General features: G+C 39.0%; 1 protein-coding gene across 4 annotated transcripts in view; it reads left to right on the top strand.

Annotated features, from left to right (window-relative positions):
* THRB (thyroid hormone receptor beta) overlaps window positions 1-20,251 on the top strand; it is a 186,135-nt gene that overhangs the window by 135,113 nt on the left and 30,771 nt on the right. The window contains exon 5 of one of the 4 annotated variants that reach the window (XM_060280665.2): window positions 6,920-9,797. The exons of the other annotated variants lie outside the window; for them this stretch is intronic. Within the exon in view, the coding sequence (XP_060136648.1) occupies window positions 9,467-9,797 (331 nt within the window). The 5' untranslated portion in view covers window positions 6,920-9,466. The remainder of the gene's footprint in view (window positions 1-6,919; window positions 9,798-20,251) is intronic. 4 annotated transcript variants of the gene reach the window in all.

The following is a 20,251-nucleotide window of genomic DNA, read 5'->3' on the forward strand; positions in this document are numbered from 1 at the left end:
ATTTTACCCCAAAGAGGATAAATAAGAATTGTGAAGTGATAAGCAGTCTAATTAGCTAATATCTATTAACATGTGGCTAGACACATGTGAGCCTAATGAATTTGGTGGCCTTGCACACAGGGCTATTCCATTTATTAACACTTATCGGTTGAAGCTGGCTTTTGAAAATTGCATGAAAACAGGCTTTGAAGTGAGATTTTCGCCAACGGTATTTATATAAATGCATGCCTTTGCATTTGTTTCAAAACAGTCTGCTGGCTTCCTTAATGCAGCTGTTAATGAAAAATAAAAACGAGAGAGCGCCACTTTGAAAAATTTAGGATTTGTGAAAAAAGAACTAGCGGGTCAGTATAGCAAAGCAAATGCCTTGAAAATGTAAGTCAGTTGGTCTTGCTTATAACCAATAATCTGCATATCTGGTCACAAGCCTGGTTTATCTCAGTGGAACATCAATGTATATGGTGTGTTATATATTAGTAACTATTTTCTTTCATCTTTAGCAGTTTAAATTAACTGGTGGTTTTTCCTTAGGAACATATTGGGCTTTCTGTAAGGGGAACAGGACCCTTCTAACTTTTATTGAGGACACCTGTACCTCTAGAAGTTGTGTTAAGGAGCGAACTGTGGTGAATTCAGTTTTCTACATCACAGTTGTGGGAGACGTTGCATTTAGTCCTATCATGTCTTGTAGACGATTGTTAATTCTTGGGAGCTGCAGAATCTAAGCATCCAAAGTAGGGAGCCTTGATAGAATCTTACAGTGAAAAGCCATCCCCTAGGTATATGCCCTCAATTCCATGGAGATACATGGTTTTATTTCTACAAATTATAATCTAATAGTAAAATATTGCCATTGAGTTGCTTAGAAATAACATATGAATTGACATGGTTCAAATACTCCCTGAAGTCACTTGTCTATTATTCCCGGTTTATTATGTCTCTTGTGCTCTGTTAATTATCGGTGTGAAACTGGAGAAACTAAATAATATATTACGGCAAGCTATAATATACATCAGATGAATATATGCCATATATTCCAGCGTATAAGACGATCCCCAACTTTTCCAGTTAAAATATAGAGTTTGGGATATACTCACCATATAAGAAATACGACCCGGTGTATAAGATGACCCCCGACTTTTGAGAAGATTTTCCTGGGTTAAAAAGTAGTCTTATACGCAGGAATATACAGTACATCTTATATGGGACTATTTTTAGTTGGCTCTTTAGGGTTTGTTTCCCTTTAGAGATGCACGTAACAATGACACCTGTAGCTTTAAAATGTTTAACGTTCAATGCTGCTTTTATGATACTGAGGCTGTGATCCTATATTACTCACTGGGAAGCAAGTATCATTAAAATCAGCGGGGCCTGCTTCTGTGTAGATATGTATAGGATCGTGCTGTAAACGAAATATTCAGGTCAGGAAAAGCATGTTTAATACAAAGTGTACATGGCCATCAAAAGCTTCCTTTCTGCCCTGAGTTATCACATCCGACATGTGGACAAGACAAAGGTATCTGTGCTGTGTGCATTAAGTTTTACTGCATGTGCTTTTATAACACTGTTGTTAACTTCTGTGTTGGAAAAAATAATAAGAGTGTATGAAGTGGCTTTCAGGGGGCATGGGCTTATGCACTCTGTAACTAAGAGACACAAAGTGCAGTTCAGAAATATGCAAGAAATACACCTTCTGAGCACAGCTAAAGTGCTGTTTGCGCTTAGCAAAAATAAAGACATGGAAATCAGCAAACCCGGACCAGTGCATACTGTAGATTTGGGTATTCGGTTTGCGTGCATCTTTGCAGATCGTATGCAATGATAAATGTGTTTGCTTGAAATTAGGTTCCATGGGCTAGCACGCTAGCGCTCTAAATTTTGTAGTCCAGCTACTAACTGCTATTGCAGCTGAAGCACAATTGCACACACAAGAAGCAGGCGCAACTTGTCATCCAATAGTAACTGGATTTCATGGCTTCTATGCGCTAAAAAGGCCCACTGGATCCTGTGCAAGCAAGCAGAAGAGAACCTTTCCCCATCTACCAGGACCCTTTCAAAACACAGTTGGACGTTTGGCCACGGGGGTTTGTTTCTAGCACACCAGTGCTAAGAACATTTCACCAGAATCTGTAGCCCCATGGTAGCCATTGTAGAGGCCTCCACATGTTGCAAACTACAACCCCATCATCCCTGACCATGAACCATAGTGATCAGAGCTTTGGGAGTTGACCAGAACATCTGGTAGTACCACATTGGGTACTCCCACTGTAGGCTGTTGCTTCAGCACAGCACCTCATTAAATCAGGTTCTTTAATTTGTTCAAAAAAGCTTGCACATGTTCATTGGGAAGAACCACAACTTTCTTAGGAAACTGCAGCTTATCAAAAAGTGGGAACTTCCTGCCATGTGCAAAAGAGACCGTGTGTGTGTGTATTTGTATGTGTGTGCAAATCTGAAGTTTGTGCTTGTACCAACAAACCATGATTGTTATTATATCTGAGCCAGGCCACTGTCTTGAATAACTTGACGGTTTCATCTCCCCATCCTTCTGAGGATCATGCTATTGATATTGCCTCTTCATTGCAAATTAAACCAATTGTAGCTGATTCAATTTGGATCATATTTTACTGGCCATGGATACCATGAGATATTCTTATGTTTACATTACAATTTCCTCCCGTACTTTATGAACTGAAAAGCTGAATTGCCTTCATCTTTGTTCCCGATCTTTCCTGCTGTTGTGTCTATATGTTTTTCAGCAGCCACCGAGGCTTACTTTTTAATAATGGAATCTGATCTTATAATAATAGGAGAATATGATAATAATAAGAGAAAGGGGCATCTTGCAGGCTGCAAGTTGCCTCCCCTCCCAGTGCTGCACTTAGATGTAATTTAATGTAGGGATGATGCGCAAACTTTAGCATACTCATGAAATGACTGCTATCACCTCTCTCTTTCCTTGCCACAGGGCTCAGAAAATTACCTGGTAAAAGAAGGCAGCAGAAACAGTAGGCATTCCTCCAAACCCTAAAGGAGCATCTTTCCCAACCTAGGATGGGGACTGTGGGTTGTATTCAATGAGTAAACTCATTGAAATGAATGAAAATGTCTTCATTAGGTTGATTAATTGCAGTCCGTCTACTCTGAGCACAGCTTAGTGGAATACTTCCCATAGTCCTCATCCTAGGTTGGACAACTCCCGGAATCTCCCCAGGGAAATTGACATAGCGCAAACCACCATGCTCAATTAGCCAGTCCCAGCATCCAGTCTGGAGGTGAAGGACAGTCTGCTTCCTTGCAGTTACAATGGGTTTTTTGGAGGACCTTGGAAGCCCAATGCAATCCTGTCCACCAGCTCCACACTTGGTATGTTTTGGCAAAAGGTCATAGTGCCCATCACCCAAAATGGCCATCTCAACTCCCACCTGTCCCTCCAGAGCTGGAAGGAAAGGCCGGGCATAATAGCCATATTCTGAGTACCTCAGTAGCCACATTTAACCTTCCCAGCCAGAGCAGGGAGTGACAACAGAGCACCAAAACAGCAAGCCCCCCACTCTTTGCATCAACCCTGGAGCTCAGGAGTGCAAAGTCGATCGTGGCCAGTAGTGAGCCGCTGGTATCTTTTATTGCACCAAGCTTTTTTTTCTGTGTAGGAACAAGTACATTTCCCAACACGTGCAAAATCCTATTGGGCTGTGGACGGCTTCCGGACAACATGTTCTGCTCTCCAAATGGAAATTATAGCCTTTTAGTTCATGAATGGTCATCGTTATTCAAGAACCTATGTCCTCCTATCATCCATTATGCTGTGTATTTTGAAGAACCTTCTACATTTTAATTCCCATTTTGTATAATCTTGGGAAATGAACATAAAAGCAGATATTTTTCTGAAATTGCTGTTGGTGCCATTTATTGTTCCAGATGCTTTGAGGCAAATTACCTCAGTGTAGTTAGCTTGCCATTTATTTATTTATTTATATTTTAAAAAAACCTGTTATATGAGTAAAACCAGGGCTAATCCGGCACCTGAAGTCAGCTGTGAGTTTCCACAGATCATGAAACTATTTTTTTTGATGGGCCAGAGAGTAGACCTTTCCTCCTAAAGTTTATTTTTCACTCCTGATAACCTCAGCTTGCTCTTGAGTTTGCTGTTGCCTCACCCTTCTGTGCGGGTGATGCCATTTTTGCCCCATTTGCACAAAAAGGTGACAACTTCTGTCAAAAATAGAACAGACAGTAATGATCTCTTCACACTTGTGCCAAGTCTCCCATCCAACACAGTTATAAAAATAATCTACCATTGCTGCCATATTACATCTTCTTTTTCCATTGTACCACATATTTCCCTATACCACACACACAATGCCACACAGCGTACAAAGACCATTGTATTATGCAAGTAAGGATGGCAGAACTTTTAAATACTTTTTAAAAAAATAAATAAACAAAAGCTGTACTTCCACAGCCGTATCTTAAGGGTCAGATTCTGCAGATTTGCTCAAGCATCTTTGAAAGCCGTTTTAATTTTAACAGTGAAGGTGCTGCCTACGTTTCTACGGTAACTGTCTGCAGTACCAAATTTTCCATTCAGATCTGAAATATTCACATATTTCAAGTGGAAACATCATCCACTTCAGTTCTTGTTCAAGAAAGCATTTTTAAAGAAGTATCGTCTTGTCAAATGTTACCAGCTTTTGCCATGTGGCTCAGCCCTTATGCAGTAAAAATATAAAAGTCTGTCCCCTTAGCAAAAGTACTCCCGATATATTAATTAAAAATATTTTTAGGTGTCCCCATAAAAAATTAGAGCATCAGAGAACATTAATTGAGAGAGCAAAACATTAACAGATTCTACTCCATATTGTGACTATTGATTTCCCTTCGGCGGGCTGTGCGCTTACAGCAATTGCTGTAGCATAACTAAGAACTAAATCAATTGTTCTTTTTCGAACCAATGTAAAATTAATTCAGTTTGCAGGCTTGTTCTTTTAAGAACAGTACATTTCAGAAATATTTCATTTCATTTTAGTTTTCAGATTCCTTTCTTGAACGTGCTAAGGAGAGCCAGTTCTGTTGAAACTCGTGTAATTTATTTAAATGGTGTTTCATATTTTAGTTAACTGTTTGTTCTATTTTGATGGTTGAAGTCACCTTGATAATTTATTGAATTACCTAAATGAAACGGCCCTGAGAGCTTGTTGAATGGTCTGTGTGTTGAATGCCTAAGTAAAATGAGTATAATTCTGTCCCACACCTTATATCTTTATAGCAAGTTGGTCCCACATATTGTATTTTAAACAGCCTTGATATACAGGTACTAGTTGCGTAATTAACAAATGTCTGTCTAAAATAAGCTCACTTCTTGTGTGCAGTCCACACCAGGTTTACTTTATTTACCTCTTTACTTTGTATTTGTATGTTACTAATGGCATGTAGCCATTTGTTGTGGAAAACAAATGCCTAGTTTTCCTTTCCCCCGTTTTATCTATACTCACCCCAACAAAGAAGCCGATAAAAAAATCTTAAATGATATTCCCAGCTGTGGCTATACCTTGGCACTTGATGTGTATCATTGTAGCTCATACGATATACCAAATCATGTGTGATGCACCATTTTTGTCTTATCTAGATACTGGAATGTTTGTTTGGCATAAATATTCCCAAGAAAAGTAAACTGCAACTTCAACAGTTTCACAATGGCGATGTTTAGAAGTATTAAGATTTCTTGCTATAACATCATTGACTCTATTTTCTTGTTAGTACTTCACTTTTTAAATTTTTTTTATAGCAACTAATGGTTAGAAAATTCAGGACACCATCCAGCTAAATTTGAGCACAGTAAGGTCCTCCTGGGCAGTATCCAAGTAAATAATTGTGCATGTGGAACAGTTTCCGCTTGTGCAACCGAACCTCTCTTCTCTCTGTCCTCCATCCCCAACCTGTTCTCCAGAAGGTTCAGGAAATCTCCAGAACCAATTTCAGGAATGCATGGAAGTGGGGAGAGCAGGACAAATTCCCGGTGTGCAAGCAGAAGCCATTTATTTGCACAAGGAATTACTAAGCACTACTTTGGGTACCACCTTACTGTTTCAATAGGTGAGAATTGGACGCTGAGTTAATTTCTCCATTGACCCCATGGACCAGAGCACGCCAGGCACTCCTGTCTTCCACTGCCTCCCGCAGTTTGGTTCAAACTCATGTTGGTAGCTTCGAGAACACTGTCCAACCATCTCGTCCTCTGTCGTCCCCTTCTCCTAGTGCCCTCAATCTTTCCCAACATCAGGATCTTTTCCAGGGAGTCTTCTCTTCTCATGAGGTGGCCAAAGTATTGGAGCCTCAGCTTCACGATCAGTCCTTCCGAAAGACTTAACTTTGGCTTAATCATGCCATCTGTATTTAAACTGTAACATGTGCATGTGTGTGTGTGTGTGTGTGTGTGTGTGGTTCCTTTGTTGTACAGTCATACCTCATGTTATGTTTGCTTCATGTTACTTTTTTCAGGTTGCGTCCCGCGGCAACCCGGAAGTACCGGAAAGGGTTACTTCTGGGTTTCGCCGCTCACGCATGCGCAGTAGCGCCAAATCGCACTTTGCCCATGCGCACAAGCACCAAATTGTGCTGTGCAGATACAGCGCTTCAGGTTGCGAGCTTTTCACATCGCGAACGGGCCTCCAGAACTGATCCCGTTCGCAACCAGAGGTACCACTGTAATAGAAAACAGAAACATGTTGGCTGGTAGATGTTTTCTAAATCTCAGCCGCATTATGCATGTGCAATGCACGCAAAGAGCACTCCACTTCCCTTGGAAGTGGGTGGAAAAACTCAAGTGATGTTGAGTGCAGTCATGTCAACCAATCTACTTTCCCTGCAGGAGGCAAAGGATTAGTTGCTTGGTTTTTTTAATTTTATTTTTATACAGAACGGCAATCTTTTGAAGTAACCACTCCCAAAATATCTCAAGTGGATTGACTGCCTACCTGCCTACATGGATCATATATTAGGTGAATATTAGTACTTTTAAATAAATATATCTTGCTTATACCCAACAAAAAAACTTAACAACACATCAAACATATATGTCATGTCCACGGAGTAGGAAGAGCAAATTTTCCTGATTTATTTAGTGTCAATATTATTATTTTTATTAAAACAGAAGAAAACAACGACATAATCAGGAAAGGTGTCTTGGCATAAAATAAACTGAAATGGAACAGGAGACATTTCTGCAGGACAATGTTTGGTGACAAAGTGAAACCTTAACATTCTTGAGCTTTTAGTAAACACTTATTAGTGGAAAAGTCAGAAACTGGAGATGGATGACTTTCAGCACTGAAAATTCTTTGTGCCTAAGCAGCAGAATCAAAGGCTTTAATTCATTGTTTTTGATAGGAAAATATTAATTCAGTTTTGAGATATAAGCTATACCAAGTTTTTAGTCAATTCAGCTTTCTTTTTAAACCAGATTATTTATTTACTTTTGTTAAAAAAAGAAGAAGAAGCGGGCCTTGGTATACATTTTTAAATTAAAAACTCTTGATGTGAATATTTCAGAATGAAATAGAAATGTGAAAAAGAAAACACAATAAATGGTTTTAATCCACTGTACCGTCGATGCCGAATGGCTATCAGGCACAAAAATCCATAGTGGAAAGTAGTTACATCTTAGACGTTGTTGAGTAGCCTTCATCAAAATAAAATTTAAAAAATGCCTTGGATCCAGAGATCCCCTTGTCCACCTGCAGTGCCCCCCAGTCCTTCGCAATATCTCTTCTGAGAGTTGGGTGACCTTTCTGAATGGGGTGAACATTCAGACACACAAGTGTGTGTGTTAAAGGGGAAGAAGGGGATCAGGAGGCTGAACGTTCTGTGAGCAGGAACATCTCTGGATCCAAGCCTATAAAAAGTAAGGTTGACAAGCTCCCAATTTTCGACACTCAACTTTATTCCATGTGAAGTGCCCCTGAAGAATTGTCCTTTTTCATTTTGGAGCTTCCAAATGAAAACCCAACTGTAATAATAGACCAAAAATAATGCCTTAAGATTCTTATTGGACAGCCTATGGTTTTGTCCTTCTGAAGAGTTAGCAAAGCACTTTTTCCAAATTATGACAGTGGTCAGGGAACAGAAGGAAGAAGTATGATAAACTTCTTTCTAAAAGATTTGAAAATATAGTTGCTGATTTATATGCAGCCATTCTTTTCTGTTTACAGTCACTCCTTTGACCCCTATTAACTGGGTAAATTTAAATTTTTTGGAGAACTGTTTGATGCCAGGGAAACAAGAAAAACAACGAAAATTGTAAGAAGTTTTGCACTGTTACTGTAATAGTGGCATTAATTAAAATTGCTTGAGACCTTTATTTTAAATGCTGGTTATAAGAGCTTGTGTGTGACCCGAAATGAATGTGAGACATTCTTATTTTTAAAGTTGAGGAGGCTTTATCTAATTATCGACTGCCTTGCATAATGATTTTGAAATGTTCGTAGCATAAGTGTGTGAATGAAACAGATGTAGAAACAGCCAGCTCTTCATTATTGAATCATAGGGAAAAAAGCAATTTAATGAAATGTAACTGGCAAACCAATTAAGCTTAACTTCAACATTTAGGCAGTATTCTCTTGCTGATTAAGATGGCTTGTTTTGAAATTTCCCACCTGTTGAATTCAATAAAAATTGCTTACTGAAATCACTGAAGTTTGAAAAAGCTGCTTTCTTGCAAATGTGTTAAATTAGTGAGCAGCGGGGAGTTTGGCCTATGTGTATGTAAGGCATGAAAGGTTTACGCAAATCATTCTGTCAATCAAAATCGATAAAGCAGATGACAGATTTAGACGCTAAAATTTTTGCAAAACGGGACATACTGCTTGAATCATCAACATAGCACTATTGGATTTTCTAGGAGTTAATGCTGAAAACCAGGATTATTGATTTTTGGATTTTGAACATATCGTCTCAAGGATTTCCTGAGTGTACTTTGTGATGCTTCACACTTAAGTTGACAACACCAGGGGCATTTCTGTATCCTTGCCTTTGTAATCGTTTTCTAATCATACTGAAAGGAGACAGAAGTAGCTTTATAAAATTATAATTCCACCCCCCCCCAAAAAAAATCGTGCAACGGTGGGGGTTTGTCTGGGCATCGCCTCTTTGTCTGGTGGCCAATGTTACCTGCCATCTTCTCGAGGAATTAACATACAGTCACAGATTAAGACCTTTGACTGTTATAAATCTGCTTTCCAATATGTTTGACTGGCAGGAGAGCTCTCAGTCCATCCCTAATATAAAGAGGGTATTAGCACCTCGGGCAGCGCTCTAAAGTTAAACATACAATTTTGCGGCCGACTTTCCTGGGTGTTGCGTATTCATCTCTCTTGCCCACCCCATGCGTATGCAGGCTTCCGTGTGTATATGCATGTGAGCGCATGTGTGCATATGTAAAATATAAGGCTGACGATAGGATAGCAAGATGAACTACTGTATGCAAGAAATATATGAAGCTCGCCCGGCTGCCGGCAGCAACTGCTACATGCAGCCCTCTGATTATTGCACTTATATCGAAGATAGTCAGAGTTACAGCAGTTGCGATGCTCAGGTCCTGCACAATAACAACAACATATATATGGAACAGGCCTGGGCGGTGAATCAGCCGTATACCTGTAGTTACCCTGGAAACGTTTTTAAAAGTGAGTACTCCGACATGGACGTGGCCCTGCATCAGTACAGCCAACCTGAATATTTCACCGAAGAAAAGCCTACTTTTTCTCAAGGGCAATCGCCATCCTACTCTCAGAAGAAAGGTAGGAAATGCCATTTTGGGGGGGGGGTGGATTTTCTTTTTTGTAACAACAGCAGAAAACGAAATCCACCTGAATTTTGTCCGTTTGCTTGCTTTACACCTGCAATTTCCCCCCGTTGGCTCAGTTACATCTTTGAATGTGAAGACTGCCTATTGAGAATCGAAAGCAGCAGCAGCAGCAGCGACAGATGTTGCTAGGTGATTGGGAAAGGGTGTTTTTTGAGGGGGCAACGGGAGGTGAAAGACAAAGACTTGCCATTACTTTTACTTTAATTTCAGAAAGCTTATGTATATGCGTATATTTCTGTGCCGTTGAGCCTGTTGTCTAGATATATGTTTGTGCGTGTGTGGGCTGGTACGTTGTCAGATTGACTGGGAAAGTTTCTGCTTAGCAAGGGTTTCATTATCGACTCGTAACCTTGCCAAGATGTTCTTTATTTTCTGCATCTTAAGGTGGTTATGCCTAATCAGCATTGATTAATATGTTATTTAAGAGGATATTAAAATGTACCCCCATGTGTAAGAAACAAGTTATAAAAGGTCATATTCTTAAAAGTTCCTTAAAGCACTAGGCTCTGAATGATTCTATGATAGTCGGCAATGGAAACTATTAATGAAAAACCTGCAGATATGAAAGTTTATTTTGCCCCATGTCCGGTTAATTGAATGTTTGAGTGGGAAGTAGGCTAGATTGAAAAGTGAATACCGTACCCGTTCTTCTAAGCCTTAAAATATGTCTATTTCTCATAATATTAGTATATAATTACTTCCCAGTAAGGAAAACACAGAATATTGCTGAGAAACTGTTATATGAATGGTGTGTGCAAATAGTGTTAGAATTTCTCTCTTTTTTTGTAACAGAAACATTATAGATGTTTCATTTGATGAAATACCTTGCTTGAGACTGAAACGTTGTGCACATTTTCATGGGAGCAAGCCCAATTAAACAATTGGAGCTTACTTTTGAGTAGACATGTATGGGATTGCTCTGTAAAACATCGATATGATACCCTCCAATTATTAAGACTGAACTATATGTGTACAAACAAAGCCTAGCTTTGCTTATATAACTGCTCAAGGAACAGTACTTACTTACCTTCGAATGATTCTTTAGTTCAATGTAGCATATTTACAATAGGAATATTAAACCTACGGCCCTTTTTCCTGGTAGGATAAATAACTAGTTGCTCCTGCTTTATTAGACCTAGTTATCTATATGTGTCTATATGAGGAAAAGTAAAATGAAAAATATTACCAAAATGTGGGTTGTAATTTTTGTTTTAATTTTTAAAAATACTTTGAAATTTAAAAAATGTTCATGTTACAAAATTGAAAAAAAATTCTTTGGACCTCCCCCCCTTTCTTTTCATTGCTCTTTCCTATTATAAAATATATGTGTTTGATTAGAAAATGTGCAAATCAGCATTCTGTAAACAAATGCTTTCATTTGTTGCCATATAATAGACAGTTATATTATTTGAGGGAGCAATATGCTTTTTCCTTCATTTATGCAAAAATATTACTTTGCAAGCTTCCTGTTCATGTTCAAGTCATACAAATTCTTAGACACCTTTCTGTTGGAAAACACACACACACACCCAAGGAAATTAAGTATCTCACACTAAAACATAAGTTGCCTGTTACAAATTTGCAATAGTGTAAAATGTGTATCTGTCCTTGTATTTGACAATTCTTTGATGCCTGGCCATCTTAATATTTTTTAAGTAATACTTGTGATAACTGTTTGGATTAAAATAAAATAGGTCTATGTGAACATTTTGCAACTGGTTAATCTACTAATTTCCCAGCAAGTGGATTTAATAATGGGAAACATTACAAACTGTTTTTGAAAGCTGCCTTTCCTTCCCCTAGAATAGCTATCTCGATAAATGTTTCAGGGCATTTTCATCGTGAGCTATCTATCCCTCAATTAATATTGTCTTGCCCATTGAAAAATGAACATGGAAAGAAGGCTTGCAGAAGTCAAGAATCAACATGGCTTTCACCAAAATATTCTAATATTATATTTGCTAAACCGATCGTATTTGAAACTTTATTTGTGTTTGTTGGTGGTTTTTGCTTAGAAGCTTTAAGACAAACTCTTATAAAAGTAACCGATCACTTAATCCTGTTCCGAGGACAGACGGCTGTAATAAGAAACATTTGTGACAGTATTGATCCAAAATTGATTCCCCCCTTTATTCTTCTTCCACCTTTTTTGTTAGCAAAGTCTTAGTACTGGCTCATTAAAACAAAATTAAGATCCAAAGCAGGTGTTCATGAGCTTTGCCCTCATTCCAGGCAATTCTTAATAACTTCATTTCTATTAATTATGTTTGCTGCTATATTTGTGCAATGCCACTCCCTAAGAACAATTTGTAACAAACTTCTAAAACTTTTGCTGTTGTGTTTATTCCCAAGCAGAGAAGAGATCTCTTCCTTTCTGATCCTAAATTGTATAGCATGTTGTTTTGCCTTGCAATACAGCCCCAAATAGAAACAGTGTTTCTAATAAAAGTCGAGAACAAAAAGATCTACATGGTGTGTGGGACAGCATCTATAGAAGAATTATAAATACCTAGAAAATTTGGAAAAAATAAGTGTTCTACATTGTAATCATAAGTTCCCAGCTTTTGCTATACTGTGTAGTGTTTTCATTGTATTTAACCCCTTGCTGTCTTTTCTTCTTGTGGCTTAAAAAATGGCAGAAAATTAATCTAGAGGCTGGGTATCAGAATCTGTAATTTATTATGCATCGATTATTCTTACAGCGTATATGCAAACCCAAATTGTAACAATAATCAATACATTATTACACATTATGAATTTGAGCCTCTGTGATTTTCAGAACTTGTTTCACTGTAAGATAAGCACAGCCAGTGCTTTTTTCCTTTTAAAAAATGTACTGTACTGTACTCTCATTTTCCTACTCGTATTGAAATACTGCCCTTCAATGAGGCCAAGCTTAGATTTACAAAATGTTTAGGCGGGTATGCGTACCCCTACGTACCCCAAGAAAAAAAAGCACTGAGCACAACTATGATTCATGACAAAGTCAGAAATCAGTTTCTACCACAGAAGCTTTCGGTTCACATTCTCTCCCTTCCTCATTTTTGTGATCTCAAGGAGGAGCTGCTATTGATTTTGAACTGAGCACAGTTTTCTATCCAAGACCAGTTTAATCCTGGATTCTTTTCACTAAACATAGTTTAAGCAAGCCACAGTTCCTAAATTCAAATGTTACAGGGCACTGTGCTAGGTTTAGCAGAGGAGGGGAGCTCATGTGAGCATGAGGCTCATAGCAGCTCATTCTAATATCAATTCAATTCAATCAATTTTATTGTTTATTGCAAATAGCAATTACAATACAGTATGAATACAAATCGCACAATTGCAGAACAAAAATCACCGTATACACCAGAGCAAGGCAAATCTACAACGTTCAAAAAATTTAGGAATGTTCCTTCTAGTCGACATCCCTAGGGTTTAGTACTTGCACCACCCAGAAAGGTTCCTCAGAAACAATAATTTCCCAATAAATCTTCACCAAGCCAAAGAGAACCTGAACCTTTATGGTTCTGTACTTTTCAGCAATTCTACGGATTTAAGTGAAAACACATTGTGTGAACAGAGGTTTGCAAATTTTGGCACTGAGGCTTACATGGAAGACAGGATGTAAGTAAACAATCTCCTTTTTTTTAAAGCTGCCTTTGATGTCAGCTGTGGAAATTTAGGTGTCATAACATGCAGACAAGATAATCTGTATGTACCCCCTTACAATGACAGCGTATACAATTTGCAAAGCAGGTAGAGGTGGCAGATTTTTGCCATCCCTAAACCGTGTGTGAAAGCGAAAAATAACTTGAACTTTTTGGAGTAGGTGATAAGAGTTAAAGTGTGGTTTTACTTAAAGGATGTGCTATTCATTCATGTTGCTTCCTTCTAGTTATTCAGCCATGTTGCTTCCTTCTCAGTTGTGAGTTGTCTAATCTGAAGTCCATTCCAGACTTTTGCTGAAGACAGGGAGTGGGAATGAGCTCATACCCACTTTTCCACATTTCTATCTGAAGCTCGTAACGGAGACTGTGTGGAGGCTGCGTTTAGATTTTCAGATGAATGTGGAGAAGTAAAAAGGTGGCATCGTGGGTGAGAAAAGAGGCAGATTCATGATTCTTGGGTGTGGTGCACAAGCTGCAAAAAGCGCGAGATCATTCTCAGGTGTGGCCTGTGCTGGTAAACTCTTGTCTCTGTGATCCTTTATCTCGTTTTATAAACTGCCTTTCTCCAGACTTGAAGCAAGAAATGTGCTTTGAACATCCTTAGACTGCAGTTCTGTACTCAGGCGGCATAAAAGGATGGGATCTAAAGAAACATTAAATTTAGAAGGCCCCTTCAAATATGTGTTTATCAAACAGCGTGACCTCTTTCTATGCTGCATGCTGCATGGCAAAATTCTAGCAAAGCTGGTGGACATTTGAAACATAAATTTGGCTATGTCGTGAAGAGAGGGGTGCTCAAAGGTTCCAGGGGGAGAATGCAGCCCTCTTCCAAACGTCAAAGCATTTGTTTGTATTGCGATCATTAACTGTGTGCAGGTCAATGAAGAGATCATATGCTTTGTCTGCAGATGTTCCCAGATTCAGTCCTTGGCATCTCCAGTTAGGATTAGGAAAGACTTCTGTCTGAGGCTTTAGAGAACCGCTGGCTGCACATAAGTGCAGACAGTGCTAACCTAGATCGATAAATGGTTTAATAAAATTCAGCTGTTCGGAATCTCACTAGGCACCCCATACGGCTTTATCAAAAAATTCTGCATTCGAGATAATGAAACGCAGATTGTTAGACAACAAACTCCAAGTACTTAGTAGCCAAATCAGGAATAGTGTATGTGCAAGTCTTGGTTTGGTGTGAGGGGGACAGCCAATGGCGTCCTACCTTTTGACCATCCCAAATCAACACAGGGCCAATATACTAGCGAGACGGAATGTGCTATCCTCGGCAATGCGACATGGGAGATTCCAGAAAATGCCACTAGTAGAGAAGCTATGCCCCTGTGGACAGAGACAAGTGGAATCAGTCTTGCAAGTTATTTTGCACTGCCCCTGGTATCAAGACAATTTGATCTTACGTTTATCAATCGGTTGTTAGTAGGGAGTGGTATTCAGACAAATGTAAGGTAGGCTTTCTTATGTTCACTCAGGAATGGGGATAAGATGGAGCTACGTAGTAGCCAGGGTTCTGAAACACGCAATGAGGATTTGTGAACGTAAACAACACTAATTTAAGAGCTAGAATTAAAAAATTGCCCAGTAGCACCTTAGAGACGAACTTAGTTGGTCTCTAAGGTGCTACTGGAATTTTTTTTAAAAAAAAAATTATTTCTTTCTACTGCGTCAGACCAACACAGCTACCTACCTGAATTAGGAGCTAGATGCAGGGTCTCTCTCTCTCTCTCTCTCTCTCTCTCTCTCTCTCTCTGTGTGTGTGTGTGTGTGTTGAACCCTACTGGAATTTTGTACATATCTCAATAAAGGTTTGAGAATCAGATTTGTTACAAATCGATGGGATTTAAGGAGGCTAACCAGAACTGCAGTCTGGGGTGGGTGGGAATGCATCCTTCCTGTATTGAACTTCATGGGCCTATACGGCTCACGTCTTCTCTAAAGACAGCATGAAAAGCTGGTACAGGGGCACCTCCATTGTTGTTGTTGTTGTTGTTGTTGTTGTTGTTGTTGTTGTTGTTGTTGTTGTTGTTGTGCTTCTCTGTAAATTTGAAGCAACTACAAATTTCTTACAGAATTTTAACTGCGTTGTGTGTCCGTGGAATAAATTGTAGCACAGTCTGTCTTCAGGATAATCAGTATGTAGAATGACTGCAGCTTTTTCAGATGACCTTTTTCATTTGGCGCTTTTTAACAGGAGCCATTTTTCACTCAGTGGCCATCGCTTGGCCAATATTGGAGGGGAAAGAGATGGCAAGTCAGCGAGCATTAGATTTCCTCGGTTAAGCATCATCAAGGGGCGACATCATAATAAGCAATAACACTGGTACTTAGCCCTTTCGCTTGTTTCGAGGACTGAAGGGCAATCTTATGTGGCTTGCCTAAGGAAATATAGCAAATTGGATATGGGGGTGGGAATATAATCTGATTCTCCCTCTGCTTTATCCAGTGATTCATGCTACCTTACCATTCTAGAGGTATATATATATATATTGAGCCAGGATTGAGTTTGGTTGGCAATTCTCACTTTTCATTGTTTCTAACGAGGTACAGTGTGTTAAGAGTGATATTGACTTGTATCTCTCCCAAGTGCAGCTCACTGTACTTACAATAATTTTAAAGACAAGGAACATGCATTTAAGAGCAAAACTTGCAATCTGCACCTTTGCGAGTAGCCAAACACCCACTACTTTTCACAGAGGCCGGGAGCAGGTCTCTTAGGACGAGGCCTTTAACCCATTTGCTCGTGCAGTGCCCCACAGCTTGAACAAAACTGTACCGATACCCTGTAATTTTCTTTAAAGTGGCAATCATTTCCCACACAGAGGGACACGAGGGTATTTTTCGCTTCCAATAAAGTAATGCAATCAGGTTCCACTGGAGCATTTACAAAACAAGAAAAATAATAGCAAATAGTCAACTGTACTAGACATGTGGGAGCTCTTTATTGAACCTGTGCCGTGTTGCCGTTTTTCTGTTCACACATTTAAAATGGGTCTGGCCATAGAATACTGTTTGACAAACAGCTTGCTAACAACTCACATCTCAGAGGCTTATCGATATGGTGTGTTGCTTCATATTAGCATCACAAAACCAAACATGCAAATATTGGGAAGGTGGTTTTGGATGTGATATGACTAGTCAGGGGTCGGCAACCTGCGGCCCATGGGGGTCGTTTAAATGGCCCCCGAGCCGCCCACTTGGCAAGTCCCCGCATGCTGCGCTAAACTGGCGCAGCGCAGAGCAGGGACTCGCTTCCATGGCACCGGAAATCATGTATGCGCAGATGCGATCCGGCCCACAGAGCGATCTCCGCAGGAGTGAACCGGCCCAGGCGAGGTAAACCTTGCCAACCCCTGGACTAGATTATGCATCCTGTTGGAGGAGAATGGTTTCGATTTCATGACTTACCGATATTTTTAAAAGTACAGATCTTATTTAATGATTGCTATTGTGATACCCACTGAAAGCCATACTGCTGGTGTGTGTGTGTGTGTGTGTAAACAATCATGTACATATTTTAGTTTGTTAATTCACTAGTTGTATAATCTTATATTTACTAAAATAAAACATTAAAAGTTCAGCATAATTACTGGATTTGATGTCTTCTCAATATCAGAAGCTCATCTTGTTTGTAATCGCACCTAAAGTTTCTTTGCTTATGTACAGTAGCATTAGCTGAGATACATATCATATCTTCATCAGAAAGGATACTACTTATTTTACCAGAGCATGGTATTACCCAGAGTCTTGTCTCTTCTCTGTATAATAGCCTTTTGAGCACTTCAAAGCATCATTAAACAGTTCATTAAACAGGGGTGAGTGTATTGATTGCCATGCTGTGCATTTTCAGTGGAATTAAAAAAAACCCTACCAATCCAAGTGGAAGTTAAATAATTGAATAGACTTATATGAGACCCATAGACAATGTCAAGAAGGATAGAAGAATAACAGAACAGCAAAAATGTGAAAGGGTATACAAATATGCCATTAAGTATATATTTAAAATTAACCAAATTAATATTTTTTTAAAAAATAATAATAACAAAGCTATTTAATGATTTCATAATCTTAGTACTAAAGACGCAGCACCGTTGCCACTGGAGTAAATAAGTTTTGCTCTGGATTTCTGGCAGGGACTGTCTCTGCTGTTAGCAACGTTTGTTTTGTGCAACTGTTGAAAACTGCTCAACTGCGTATCCTTGAGCACCCCCCGGGGGGAGAAGCACTGAACCTCAGTATCATCAGGAACACAAAGAGAGTAAGGCCTCAAGCATGACTGTTAGCCTTCTAAAAAGATCTCCTCTAGACCAGTGTTTTATTGCAAATGTACTCTGCAACATGTTTTTGACATAATAGTGGTAGTACCTTAAGGGTGGGTTCATTCTGCTTTAATAGTTGTGTTGGGACGCTTCCCCAATGCTACCAGATTATTGCTGTCTGGAGGGGCTTGGACACAAAAAGAAGCAGTGTGGGGGACGACGACCCGTAACATGGTATGAAAAGGTAGAGGATGTTAGCAGGAAGTAACAGGGTATGCCCTGCTTGGAAATGAAGCTGTATAACAGACCCAAAATGTTTGCAGGCACAAACATTATTGGAAGTGGAATTGTGGTTGACTACGCCAATAACAGAAATAATCATGAATGCACAAAAAATTGCATCTTTTGAAACCTGCGTTGCATTAAGATAAATGCTCTTAAACTAAAAAAATTCCTTCCAGCAGCACCTTAAAGACCAACTAAGTTTTTTATTTTGGTATGAGCTTTCGTGTGCATGCACACTTCTTCAGATACACAGTGTATCCTGAAGTGTATCTGAAGAAGTGTATCTGAAGAAGTGTGCATGCACACTAAAGCTCATACCAAAATAAAAAAAAACTTAGTTGGTCTTTAAGGTGCTGCTGGAAGGAATTTTTTAATTTTGTTTCGACTACGTCAGACCAACACGGCTACCTACCTGCTCTTAAACTGATGACTATTTGTCCATTTTGTGAGAACCAGTTAGCCAGGTTGGGAAAGGACAGAACCACACTGCAATGATGTTCCCTTCGGACTTCCATATCTTGCTGTCTTTAGATTCCATGACCTACTACCTGATTTGGCTGAAAAAAATGCTCCTTCTGAATTAGGTTAGAAAAACAAACAAACCAAGGTGACTATCAATACAGTCTTGAATATTTTGCTGACCAAGGGTCTTTCAAAGAAATCTTATTAGTCCGACTTAAAAAAGGCACAAACACAGAACTCTACTCTGCTCCTTCCATAGCATTCACATAACAGAAACCTCTGCAATGATTCATTGGGTCTAAAGAGCATTTGCTAAGATCTGTATAGAATCCTTTCTTGTGAGGTCTGGTAGATAGCTTATCCATGGACCAGCTACTTCTAAGTACAAAACAATAGTCACTGTATAGGGTACGCAGGGGCTACATGCTCCATGGGGCCCTAAAACGCACACCTCTTGTTAAAAAAAATCATATACCGGTACTATACTTTTATCATACTTAGCAGTAATACATGTTTAGTTGCACTGATGAGTTTGCAAGAAACATTTTTCCTTTGCATTTGAGTTGAAAAGTTGTGAAATTTCTTCGAAAAGGTTTACAACGACTGGTGTTAAAAACACACACATTCTAATGTAACATTATGTAAATTAATATGTAAAGATGAATCTACAATTTATATGTATTCTGAAGATGTGTGTGAATATTTTACTTAATTTCTTCTCATAAGGTTTAATTTCTGATCAGAAGGTATATAATTGGATACTGGTGTATATTCAGATTAAATTGTGAGGGCTCCTCAAATGCATTTTGCAGCACGAAGGCTCCCAGCAAATTTGGTTGAAAATATGAACATTTGCAACGCTAAATAATTATTGGGTATAGACTTGGTATGTTATCCAGGAGCAATTGGTTCTACAGGCAAGTGATCAAGGGCCCCTCTTGATCAAGTGTAATAGATTTCAAGAGGGATTGTTCAGATTGGATTATGGCACACATTCTTCTAAGGTGTGGGCATCTGCTCCCGCTGAGTATTTTGTCTTGCCAAGTGTTCAGATTAGACAGATTTGCAGGTCCGGACTCTGAGACGACTACAGCTTTACCTTCAACTGCCATAAATATACTGGACAGATGAAGGTCAAGGTCATTAAGAGTCATTTGGGCTCTTCTGCCCGTGTCTTGACCTGCATTTGTGTGGTGTCCTTCGTATTATGAAGCAGTGTTGAAATCCTTGTATGCTAACAATAAGCACCTAATTGTTCTTTAGGACAAGAGCACACCATCTCTGTTAACTTCCCAGCTGGTTCTACCCTCCCTATTCCCCTCTTTGTTGCAGACCACACTCTCTCATTCTGTATGCTTTTGGTTCCAGTCCATCTTTTTAAAGTCAAGATACAGGCATGCCCCCCAAATATTGTGTGTTTAGTTCCGGACCGCTGCAATTATAGAATATCGCAATAAAGCAGGGTGGATTTGATTTAAATCAAATCGGTTTAAATCACGATTTAAATCATTAGTCGGTAAGACTTGATTTTTTTTTATTTTTTTACAGAAAGACACATTCTTGCTGGTATCATCTTAATATTTACAACCAGGTGGAGGTTTCATTTTTGGAATAATAAATTTTTCAGAGTAGTTTTTACAGTTATATCAAAGATTACTGATTAGGTTATACTATCAGAAATACATAGACTGATAATTATGAAATTATTGTGAGGTTTAATAACT

This window comes from Zootoca vivipara, chromosome 11, assembly GCF_965207765.1.
Source record: "Zootoca vivipara chromosome 11, rZooViv2.hap1.1, whole genome shotgun sequence".
NCBI classification, from domain to species: domain Eukaryota; kingdom Metazoa; phylum Chordata; class Lepidosauria; order Squamata; family Lacertidae; genus Zootoca; species Zootoca vivipara.